The 13,132-nt window shown below is 41.1% G+C and overlaps 1 protein-coding gene across 8 annotated transcripts in view; it reads left to right on the top strand.

Annotated features, from left to right (window-relative positions):
- Positions 1 to 13,132, top strand: part of MATK (megakaryocyte-associated tyrosine kinase) — a 308,995-nt gene that overhangs the window by 26,388 nt on the left and 269,475 nt on the right. For 6 of the 8 annotated variants that reach the window (XM_075204813.1, XM_075204805.1, XM_075204806.1 and 3 more), the window contains exon 2: positions 12,397 to 12,476. The exons of the other annotated variants lie outside the window; for them this stretch is intronic. Coding sequence is in view for 1 of the 6 variants with exons in the window: in XM_075204808.1 (XP_075060909.1) it covers positions 12,468 to 12,476 (9 nt within the window). In the remaining 5 variants the exon portion in view is untranslated. The remainder of the gene's footprint in view (positions 1 to 12,396; positions 12,477 to 13,132) is intronic. 8 annotated transcript variants of the gene reach the window in all.

The raw sequence follows: 13,132 nt of genomic DNA on the forward strand, positions 1-13,132 counted from the left end.
AGTCACTTCATTATTACACTTTAAGTCGTCTTGTGGACTCACGATCAAATGAGGTTGTCGTCCGAACAGTATCTCAAATGGGACAGATTAAGAGGAGGTCTAGGAGTGGTTCGAATGCTATGGAGGACCAAGGGCAAAGCCTCAGGCCATGCCAACCCAGTTTCAGCCATTATCTTACCCAGTTTGTTCTTTATAGTACCGTTTACTCTCTCCACCTTACCACTGGCTTGTGGTCGGTAAGGGGTGTGAAGTCTGCTACTGATTCCAATGAGTTTACACATATTTTTGAAGACATCACCAGTAAAATGGGTACCCCTATGACTTTCAATGATTCTAGGGATACTGAACCTACACACAAAGTCTTGTACAATTTTCTTTGCAGTGAACACAGCAGTATTAGTGGCTGCCGGATATGCTTCTACCCAACCGGAAAACACATCAATACACACTAACACATACTTTAGATTCCTGCACGGTGGTAATTGGATATAGTCAATTTGTATTACCTGAAAAGGTCCGTCTGTAGGAGGGATGTGGGATGGCTCAGTTGGAATAGTTTTCCCAACATTTTTCCTCAAACAAGTAAGACATGACATTGCTTTCTTACCAGCTTGAGAGGAAAATCCGGGAGCACACCAGTATGCTCTCACCAGTTTGCACATACCTTCTTTACGCAGGTGAGTCAGGCCGTGTGCTGCTTCAGCCAGGCTTGGATAGTATGTTCGGGGAGCTACAGGCTTACCTTGTCCATCCCTCCAGAGTCCTGAGGACTCTTGACCACATCCCTTCGCCTTCCAGACCGCCTTTTCCTGCAGGGAACACAAATCTTACATTTCAATTAATTTCTGCATGTCTAATGTCTAAAAAACCATCATAGTCTCAGTCGATACAGTTATAGGTTGCCCTGCTGCCCATTTAGCAGCTTCGTCTGCCCTGTTGTTGCCCAATGACACTGGGTCTTCTTCAAAGGTATGGGCTTTGCACTTTATGACGGCTACTGTTCTGGGTAACTGTATCGCTGTCAGAAGTCCTTTTATGTGTTGTGAGTGTGCTACTGGTGTACATGCTGCTGTCGTAAAGTTTCTAAGACGCCAAAGGGCCCCAAAATCGTGCACTACCCCAAAGGCGTACCTAGAGTCAGTATATATATTGGCTGATTTACCCTCTGCCAATTCACACGCTCTCCTTAGTGCTACTAGTTCCGCCACCTGGGCTGAGTGAGGTGGACCAAGGTGTTCAGCTTCTACCACATCCTGGTCGTCTACGACAGCGTAACCAGTACATAGCTCTCCTGTCTCTGTCTGTCTATGGCAACTTCCGTCTGTATAAAACGTAAAATCTACATTTTCTAAGGGGGTGTCACGTATGTCGGGCCTTGCAGTAAAGGTCTGATTCAGGTGTGCCATACAGTCATGCGTGTCAGTATTCTTGCCTAACTCATCATCAACCAGGGTCTCCTCACCTCCCACCCTTTGTGTCTCTAGAGACACATATGGTAAGTATGTAGCTGGATTTAAGGTGCTACATCGTTTGATGGTGATGTTTGAGGGTGCCATCAGGGCTAGTTCCCACTTTGTGAATCTAGCTGAAGAAACATGTCTGGTTTGGGCTGAATTTAACAGAGCTGATACAGCATGGGGTGTATAGATGGTTGAATTATTTCCTAATACTACGTCCTCGCTCTTACTTAACAGAAGAGCCGTTGCTGCTACACTTCTGAGACATGTTGGGAGTGATCTTGCCACATTGTCTAATTGTGCACTGTAGTATGCTACCGGTCTGCTAGCGTCACCATGTTTCTGTGCGAGGACACCTGCTGCACAGCCATCAATTTATCCTTTGCACACATATTGAATTAGAACAGACCCATTGTGGGGTTGAAAGGATTGCAAACAGTCATGTAAGGCTTGGGAGAAAATACTGGGGCTGTCAATGAACCCCTGGGGTAGTCTGGTCCATGTGTATTGCACTCCCCTGTAGGAGAATGCAAAAAGGTATTGGCAGTCAGGGTGAAGAGGGACTGAAAAGAAAGCAGAACATAGATCAATGACAGTAAAATGACTGGCAGATGGTGGAATCTGCATGAGGATGACAGCTGGATTCGGCACTACGGGAAATTGGCTCTCAACAACTTTGTTAATTCCCCTTAAGTCCTGCACTAATCTATAGCCCCTCCCCCCACTCTTCTTCACAGGGAAAATGGGACTATTTGCTGTACTGGCTGTACGAATTAAAATCCCTTGTTGTAACAGCCTCTCAATAACAGGATATACCCCTAGTTCCACCTCCGGTTTTAATGGATACTGTGGGATTTTTGGAGCTATCCTACCACTTTTTAGATTGACCATGACAGGGGCTACGTTTGCCATCAGTCCAGTGTCCTGTCCATCTCTGGTCCATAGGGAACCTGGTATTTCCAGCAACATCCCCTTTACTTGAGATGGACTTTGTTCTATAACAGGAGAGTGTAACATTAACCTTTGAGGGGTGTCCAATATGTCCTGTACCTCATGTGCAACCTTCTCGGGTATATCTAGGAACACACCATCTGAAGTACAGTATATGAAACATCCCATTTTACATAACAAGTCTCTCCCTAGCAAGTTAGTAGGAGCCACTGCAGCTAAGAGAAACGAATGCTTAGTATGCAGAGGGCCGATAGTAACTTCAGCGGGTTTAGTTAGAGGATAACATAACACTTTTCCCATTACCCCCATAGCTGGAATAGTTTTACTGGTCACCTGTAGATTGAAAGGAGAGGTTATCACAGATCGGGCCGCCCCTGTATCTACAAGAAAAGTTTGTTTCCTAGCAGCTATGTCAACTATCATTGTTGGTTCTTCACTCTGACTCTCAGTTAACCTCACTGGCTGTAGACTACAGGTATGACCTGACCCCTAGCGTTGACTATTGATTTCCCGCGCAGCATTTGCTGCCGTATTATGCGCGGGTAGATGTGAGTCTTCTAGTCTATGTGAATCCCTCCTTGGAGGATATCTATGTGACCCACCCCTATGTGTATTGAGTCTTTCCTTTTTTACAATCTCTCCTGTAATGTCCTTCCTCGTTACAGTTGAAACACCTGATCACTTTAGGTTTCCTGTTATATGGGTTGTATGCTGGTGGTCGTGTATGCACCCCTTCTAGAGCCTGTATACTTACCGTCATTAACTTATCACTTTTCTCTTCCCTTTTTCTAAAAAGGTTCTTGTCATGCTCCACTCCCTAAGAGAGTCTACCATGACACCTCTCCAATTAGGTAATGTGGTTTGTACCCTCGTCTTTAAATTTTCTCTAAGGCCGTCCATCAGTACTCCTACAGCTACCTCTCTGTGATGTGGATCCTCACTTATGTTGGATATCCCAGTAAATTGTGCGTCGCTGTTATAGCTCTAGCAAAGTAATCTGAGGCAGTTTCACTATCCTTTTGTTTAATGGTGAAAATCTTAATCCAATTTACTACTACTGGAAAACAGATGGCTAAGTGTTTGACAATTTGTTCTATATTCCGTTGGTTAATCTAATCAGTTAAGGTATCATCTTCCTCCAACAAACAATCTTCAATAAATTTTTGTATGTTAGTATTGGGAGGAAGACACGCCCTCAACACTACCCGCCAATCCTTACTGGTTGGTTCGTGAGCATTCCCTAAATCTTTAACAAATTTCTGACATTTAGCTAACTTCTTTCTAGGCTATGGGAATTCAGTCATAATGGAACGTAATTCTGATCTAGTCCAGGGACAATGCATTGTAACATTTCTTAAAGGAACTACACCATCCTTATCCGGTTTCCCATTGGGAACCGATATTGTGCGGACCGGAAACGCACCCTCTGGTACACTGACTTCAGGGAACACTACAGGATTTACTGGTCCTAGATTTAGAACGCTTTCACTCCTAGTGATCACGCTACTCTCACCTATCTCAGCCATTTTCTCATACTTGCGCTGAGCCTCTAGTACACTAACAGCATGGGCAATGGCCGAAATCACAGTGGGTTCATCTTCATTTTCAGATACACTTGATTGAAACTGGCTTAAAACAGGGTACAATTTAGCAATTTTTCTATTTTCAGTTTTAACAACGGCTGTACTTACCCCTCCCGCCACATAAGGTGGCGGGGGCGCGCTTGCGCTGAGTCCACCACGCTTCGCAACAGTTACATCCGCCTTGCACGCGCTTTTCGTCACGCCTACTTCCGGTTTGCATTCGCTGCTCTGCCACGTGTTACCTTCCATTTGCCACAATTTTAAACAATCATTATGTCTATTTCTCTTTTTAGTTGACTTGATCAACCATACTTTATCTTTTGCAGTATTTAGTACCTCTGCATTAAAACTTCCTATTGTTGGGAAAGGCCTATCACAAGCTTTGGTCATCTTGACCCACGTGTCACAATACACAGTTGCGTATGCACCATATTTCTTACACATGAGAAACCTCGCTGAACCAATAGGACCTTCCTTAGGCAGTACACTGACCATCTCTAGCATATGCTTAGCACCCATGTTGAACAACACCACTCTACACTGAACACAGACACACCGCAATGCTCTGTTCCTTCCGGCCAAATGTGAAATACAGACACACCGCAATGCTCTGTTCTTTCCACCTAATAATTTCAACTCTGTTGCTATACTCACCGCTAGAGATCTATAATGCTCTGTGAACGTATTTCCTTTAGCCGCGTCCACTCGCTTTTCTCGCACCAGGCGAGGATCCCTAATACAGAAATATCACTGTGGGCCCCAAGGGCTATCAGCTCCTCGATACCCTGGCTCAACCACAAAAATCTGCTGAGTTTATTATCGCTGGGAGCGCAAGTTAATACAATTAACCTGCCTTTCCAGTATAATTCCTCCTAGCTGCTTCACCAATTCGCACTAACGGTGCGATTGGATCGCACTAATTATTAGCAGACCTTGCGATCTATTGGTAGCGCTTTGCGAAAAACACGTTTTCGCATTCGGTATACCTGCCCTGTATACCGTCCTTCAGTCGGGCAATCCACCTCGTCAGACAGCAACTGAGAACCAATGAATAATAAACAGTGTATCTACGTTACAACATCACACACTATACACCTTTTCTGCGCAGAAAATCAAAAGTTCCCAACAATAGTAATAATGTCTCAGAGGCTTTCACAAGTAATTATACTATGCATGTATAATAACTATCAAAACAATTGTTTAACCACGTGGCAAGTCTACCGGAAGTTCGCGTACGCACAGCAGGAAATACACATACGCTAAGCAATGCAATACAGTTAAAACGCACAATGACAGAAAAAAGAAACAGTTTTCTCTTTTGTCCCTAGGTTCTAGTTAGCGTGCCCTAGATAATGCAAAACGGACATTCGGTTTCACAACACAGAGTAAAATTCAGGTTTTGAACACCATGCGTTCTTACCCGTTTATGACGCGTATCGACCCTTTGTTGAGGAACTGAAATCCGTTGGTCTTGGGTATCATCGGCAACTAAACCTCCAAAGCTCACGAGCCCCCAAATTGTTATGTGCGTATTGTCGCTAACCAATAACGATTGTCGAACCTCGAGTTGTGTTTCCAAAGCACAGAGATTTATTCGCAAATAATAGAATATATATATGCTCAAGCAAAGTAATAGTAAATACAGCCGTTACTTATCGCAGGCGCTCTGGATCCAGTGCAGTCATTCAATCCTGAAGTCTGGGGACAAGATGTCTGCCCTCTGGATCACAAGCTGCTGCTTATATACACAATCAAATACAGTAATACAATGAAGATGGTATAGCTTGCATCTATTGGTCTGGGTCTCAGGAATGGCCAAGGGGTCGTCAATCATTGGCTGGTTCATCCTAAGGAATCCAAAGGAGGGGGTCATCTCTGCAGGGGGTATGCTCTGCTCTTCCCGCCAGGATTCCTTAGTCTTAAGTAGTTCATAATTCCCTATCATTCATAACTTGCGTATGCACTCTGCGATTCCCTCGCAGAGTGAACCAAACAGTAGGATATGTAACAAGGTTCATTATGATACCACTCATGATGTTATTCCTTCAACCCGTTCCGTGTATTTCACTAATATGCATGTAACTCTGATATAACATATAAATACTACTATATTTCGACATAACTGACTATGTGTTGCAACTACCATTAATGTGTACTATTTTATAAGTATGCGTGTTTGTGCGAATGTATGGTAAAAGACCAATTACTGTTGCTGCCACGTGTAGTGGATGCATACGCCCTTTCACGCCGTAGCGTGCCCTTATACGTCATAGCGTACCATACGCATTTTTTCAGACAAAGACAACCAAGTTTGCTAGACTTTAATTGAAATTACTTTATCCAATTTGCTGACTTCGACAGCTTCTATATCTATTACCAGTTCATTTTGTGGAAGATTTTCTAACTGTAGGTAAACGCTCATTGAGTATCGGAAAACGTTTCTCCGTAAATCTGAGGATATCTGGGATTCTCAAATTATTTATTTGGAGTGCCCTAAAAGAGATTTCATTGGACTCTAGATTGTAATGATTACTTAATTTGTGCTCCTAAGCAAAGGAGCTCTGTTCAGTTGCGGGACTATTGGCTTATTATGACTTTTTAGTTAATAGAATATCCGCACATTTTTTTTTTTTATTGTTTTTTTTTACTGTGTTATGTATTACATTTTATACTTGGGACTGAACCAATCTCTTTTACCTTTGTTTTCCCTTAAGCATATTTTTATCTGCGTGATTGGCTATTTTCCTCAGCGCCATCATTTCCAAGTATGTTTCAGAGAATTCCTTCTTTTGGGGATTATTACCATTACAAGTTGTATACAAGGCCAGCATGGTCCTTTTATGGCAAAGTGTCACAGAAAGAAAGAAAACCAGTACAGATGGAAAATGTTGCTCCCACCTTCTTGTCAACCACCTCATTGTAGACTATAGACAGCACTATTATACTATGTACAGAGCAAAAATACAGCTATGCACCTATGTTTGCAACACAGCAGAAAATGACAAGTGAATAATGATCAAATTCTTTTTTCTTTATGCAAACTGTAGATGTGCAGTTCACATTCTTGCACAGTATCACAAATTTCCATAGGTTTTGCCATGACTTAGAATGTGTAGATTGTGCAGGCAAACACTCCCTGCCTTCTGATTGGAGTTGCCGGGTGAATCAGGGCAACCTTTACTGTTTTTGGGCTAGGAACAATCATGTGTTTCTGTCACGGTTGGCTTATAGGAAATTGATCCCTAGGCTCTGCTGAACATGGCTTAGCCCACCCACAGGTGTGGAGTCTAACAGGCAGGCGGTTTTCACCAGGAGCCTCCGCAAGGTGATATGGACTTAGCGGCACCAAACCTGCAGGTTGCAGTCCTGTGAGAGGGTGAGCAGCAGAACGGTGTGGAGGAGCCAAGTAACACGGGTAGAGATTAATAAGGCACAAGGAGAATAGATGTCCTGTGGTACAACAAGGAAAAGCGGAGGCTGTCACAATGGTGTATCCAATGGTGATAGGTGGAGATACTGGAACAGCTGGAGTACAGCACTAGAGTTATGCTGAGCACACGGGAAGCAGAGATAACTGGGGAGAACAGGCAATGAGTCACCAAGGCAGTTGTGGTTCACAGAGGTAGTGCGTCAGAGAACTGGAGCTGTAACGATAAAGTACATCAAAGATAGTATAGTGGTACTGCAGCAGCAATAGTTCAATACAGCAGGAGACTGAGAGCAACTGAAATGGCAGAGGTAACTCGTAGCAACAACTGATGAGACACAGTAGTAGTAGCAGCTCTGAGTAGTAGCGATAAAAGAACTGAGGCTGTCACGATGAAGTACACTGGAGATGGTAATAGTAGTACTGGAGCAGCGATGGTTCAACTCAGCCAGAGACTGAGAGCAGACTGAAGTAGCGGAGGTAACTCCTGGTAACAGCTGATGAGTCACAGGTGTAGTAGCGGCTCTGAGTGATAGCGATGAGAGAACCGGAGCTGTCACGATGAAGTACACTGGTGATGGTAATAGTAGTACTGGAGCAGCGATGCCACTTCCAGGTTTTACGTCCTGGCTGTTACCAGGGCAACAGCCAGTCACTTTCCCACTTAACTCAGCGGCCTAGCTAATTTGACAACCGGGCGCGTGTGTGCCTAAAGAAACTAATTATTAATAAGCTTTGAGGAGGCTTATTATGTTATTAGGATCCTCTCCATTGATTGGTCAACCTATGCATTTAAGACAGGGAGGGCTTAGCCTCCCTGCCGGTTTATTGCATTCACTACCTGTGTTTTGCTGACCTGCTATTTTTCTTCTGACCTTTGATTGATCTCTTGTTTTGACCCTTGCCTGCACCTTGGACCTTGCTTGATTGCCTATTGCCCCGACCTCTGCCTGAATAGTGGATTTTGCTTAATTACTTGTGGCCCTGGTCTCTGCCTATATACTGGACTTTGGTTGTTCGCCTGTGGCCCTGACTTCTGCCTGACTACTGGACCACACCTGTCTGCCAGCTGCCTCAGACCTTGTCCTGTACCTTGGACTATTCCAGGTTGGTCCTGGAACTCCTTCTACCTCTCTCACTATGGTCCCCAAACATAAGCTCCTACTACTTAGGGTTAAGACCTGGGGACATCTGAGTACTTGTGAGCAAAGTATGTTCTCCTTGAAAGGCGGCTGCTATAAAAACATGGGGGTCTCTTCACATTTATACAAATTATTGTCGGTTCAACTTTAATGAAAACAAAATCCAGTAGTCCAAGAGGCAAGAATTTCCCTGTTGGGACATGCAGTGGCGTCCATCAGTGTCTATGCATTATTAGTAATTCTCTTTTTACATTTGTTTGTTGGACATTATATTGTAACTTATATTGTTTATAAGCTGTTTCCTGATCTTGTTATTTTTTTTCATGTAAAAGTTTATTAATTTTGTTCTGCATAAGGAAAAGAAAAAACGTTGAAGAGAATAAAGGGCCTGATTCATTAAGGAACTTAGGCAAGAAATTTCTTACTTAAGTCTCCTGGACAAAACCATGTTAAAATGAAATGGGTGAAAACTAGTTTTATATTTTGCACATAAGCTAAATACTGTCTGTTTTTTCATTTAGCACACAAATACTTGATAGCTTATTTGTACACTGAAATGTAAAGTTGATATTTGTGTGCTACATGAAAAAACAGACAGTATTTAACTTATGTGCAAAATATAAAACTAATTTTCACCCCTTTCATTTTAACATGGTTTTGTCCAGGAGACTTAAGTAAGAAATTTCCAGCCTAAGTTCCTTAATGAATCAGCCCCAATGATCTTGCAATTACTGATGTGCAAATCAGTTAAACAGAATGTCAACAGGACCATAAACAGAACATAAGCCAGGTTATGGGGAACTAACAGGGAAGTGGGGGGGGGGTCAACTATTTTAAAGAAAAAAAGGATATAACCTCTGGGAGAAGTAATCTCACTTACCAGACAGGGGATCTCAGACAGGAAGGAAAGAAAAAAGGGGGGAGTCAAGGCATTGGAGAGTTAAAGGAATGTCGCCAAAGATATGAGTTAAGAAGTGGTATATCTGTAGGAAGTACTCAAGCAATGGTCAGAAGGGAAAACTCTACATTATAGAAAGTTGTCCATGGTGTCCACAAAGCCCTGAAAGTGGAAAGTGTGCTATATATGGTGGCCGTAATGCTTTCCATCCGATATGTACACCATATATTTTGAATAGTTGCGGAGATTGGAGGCTTGTAGGTGTTTTTCCACTGGACAGCTACAAGGCAGTTTTCTGCATTCAGAGAACTACTGAGACAGGATGGACCGCCTATGCCACCCTGTCTGTTGTTGCTGGGAACCGACTGGGCTTATTTTGCCACAGTCCCCTTTCGTTATTCCGAATAGCCCCTCCTGCTGAAGTGGGAGGGGCCTGCTGCCACCACTGAGCTCCTTTTATGGCACTCAGAACCACGTTCCTTCTGGGTAACTGACGCTGCTAGCGTACCTCGTTGCTGATGTACCTGGGCAGGTACTCCTGACCTCTTACTATGGATCAGGGTTGTTGTGGATGGACCCCCCCTGGCCTATCACACTGACCAGGGCTGCATGGGTAGCAGGTAGAGCAGTGGTACTGGAGAGCTGGGTCCAACCTCAGAAAGCCGGAGAACGGATTAGAGTTTGGGTCTAATCGGTAGGTCACTGGATTTTCAGCATGGAAGATATTTTCAAGCAGGTCTATGAAGCAAGATGTTTCTTTGCTCTCACTGGTTAGAGGTACCAGTGATCAAGTCAGATGTTGACATCAGAAGAATACATTCAGTGCATTTTATACAGATTTAGACACAGGCTATTTTTAGAATCAGGATGTAACCCCATTTACCAAAACATAGATTTACATGCATTGCAAAGCTAAAAATATTAACACTTATCTGTGAAATTCTAGAAATGCTGTGATGTCCTGCATCTTTGTTTTAGACGCAGGAAATGTAGCAGCACATTTTAAATTAAACCTTCCTGTCTCCAAGTGAAACCTCACACATCAAAAGGCCTGATTAGCATTCCTTTTGATTCAACAGTTGCAGAATACACATTCCCAAAGAAAGGTTTAAACTTCTAACAAGTCCTTTTCCCACATCACAATACACAGCAGACTTTCTAAACAAAGGCTCATTGTATCATATATATACATCAGAAATAGGCATTTGCTTTTGAAAGGTTAAAACAGAAAAAACTAATTTTCTACCCTGGTCTCAGAAATAACGATTTCCTATCTCACAATATCAAAAATAAGTGCCAGTGCAATTATATAAATAAGCGCCCTGCTCAATTTCCTTTAAATAAATTTATACCAAAAGTTATTTATCAGTGATCCAGTCAGAGCTACCATTTGTGAACATTATTTGGAGGGAGGTGGGAGTTTAAGAGAGTTGAAATAATGATAAATCTGAAGGTATTGGTAAAAGACGCGATTGGGAAGCCAGTGTTATGCTGAGGGCTAAAAACCTAGCAAATTAGCGGATTGGAGCTAGATCCCAGATAAATAAGAGATTATGACGTGTCCAGTTTTGAAAAAGGCAATGGTCTTTCCCTGGTGGGAATGAGTTCCATAGAGGGGTTAGCAAGTATTGATCTTGTCATTTTCATGTCTCATTACTGCTGTTATAAATTAGGAGAAATTAAAAATTAAAAAATATTTTAAAACTTTGTCACCTAAAAAAAAGTTTTATAAAGAAATTGTATGACTTAAAAAAACCAAACAAATAATAAAATTGAATCATACCATCAGTGGGCTTAGCAGGGTTAGCAGTGATAAGGCGAAGAAAAAAAAAGTTCTTTTCATCCAATGATAAATCAGCCAGTAGATGCATCATTACAAAGAGCTGATAATACTATCTCCATAATGGCATTTAATTTAAGGATTTCTGCACCGATCCACATGTTACCAACAGATATCTTGTGCACCCCCAAAGAAGAGAAACTCGCCATCCACAAGGCTTCCTGTAAGTGTACTAAAACAGGTGCTGACTTGCACAACAGTGTATAGTGTGTGTGTGTATATATATATATATGTATATATGTGTATATATATAAATATATATATATATATATATATATATATATATATATATATATATATATATCAGTAGCTTACATTATAATATATGGTATAGGTATCACTCTCCCTGACAAACTACCTGAATTTGCTATTTACGTATGCATGACAACAAATCAATCTAATAAATTCATACACAGAAATGTAGGGTATATCAATATATATTTTATTGTTTGTTGTCATTTAATGTATAGCTATACCTTATTATAATTTTAGCAGATGATTATTGGTTCATGAATTTGTGTGATTTACACCAATAATTTGCGACAGTGACGTGGTTGGCAGTTCATGCTGCCATTTTATCTGTTACTACAATATTTTCAGTTTATCTTCACTTATCAACTTTTATTATTTCGTTATAAGTCTGAGTACAAACAAAGAGTATTTATTATTAAAAGTATTTTAATGTATATCACTAAAGATTGACACTTTTAATTCTATTTGTAAAAACCAAGGAGTGCCTCAGTTATACACACTTTTCTTTTTCTCCTCTGTTTTTGAATACAACAGTATATAGGTAAGAATGGGACTTCCGAAAACATGAACAACCATACGTTGCACAGCCTCACACTCTTTTTATGCTCTACTGCAGTTTAAATTTTGCTGTCAGTTTTGTTACAATTGGTATAAAATTGATAAAAGTTGTTTCATATCTTCTGTTCGTGTTATTTATATTGTTTTATTAATATCAAAGTCTGATTAGTTTCTCTGTCTCATTCTCTCTTCCCCACTCTCTCGCTTTCACTCAACATTTTTCCCATATGAAGCATAATTGACACAATACTGTACTTTCTTGTCTAACATACCTATTTTAACACACAGGTGATTTGTGTTACATGCCAGACGTGGCCCTATCCGAGGCATAAGATTCTTTTTAATTTTACCTGCTGACAATGTCTGATGTAAGTAACCTGTCTCTAGTCTCGTACTCTTAATGTGTTAACTAAATGGCATTTAGCCTTATAGTTTGTTATAGTGTACATTAAGGGGCCGATTCAAGTCTGTCGAGAATAGCGCGGCGTTAGCAGTTTTACCGTTAATACGGTAAAACTGCACATAATTACCCTTAATACAGTAATTTCAACGGTGGATTTTTACTTGCAGCTCCCTGAGCTGCGAGATGAAATGCAGGTTAAAATTACCGTATTAACGGTAATACTGTTAACGCCGCGCTATTCGCGGCAGAATTGAATCGGCCCCTTAGTGTTTTTTTCTTTAATCTTTTGCAGTACTGTAAATATTTGTTGATCTTGGTTCTTATTTTTATTACACACAAAATCTAAAGAAAAATTAAAAAATATCTGTATATATCTCCTACAGATATTTACCATATATAATCTATAACAAGCTATATAAAAAGTATAATAATACTAATATTTAGTCCTGTGTGGTTTGCAATCCTCCCCCGAGAATATCCAAATGTGAAATGAAAAATAAAAAAGAGAGCACAAAATAGTGTGATATTGTTTCTACAACAGATATCCACTATTAGAAATATCAATAGTCGTAGTGAATCAAATCCTTAAAAAGTGAGTATTTTTCAAATGTGATCAGCAAA

The sequence above is a fragment of the Mixophyes fleayi genome, chromosome 1, assembly GCF_038048845.1.
Source record: "Mixophyes fleayi isolate aMixFle1 chromosome 1, aMixFle1.hap1, whole genome shotgun sequence".
In the NCBI taxonomy this organism is placed as follows: Eukaryota; Metazoa; Chordata; class Amphibia; order Anura; family Limnodynastidae; genus Mixophyes; species Mixophyes fleayi.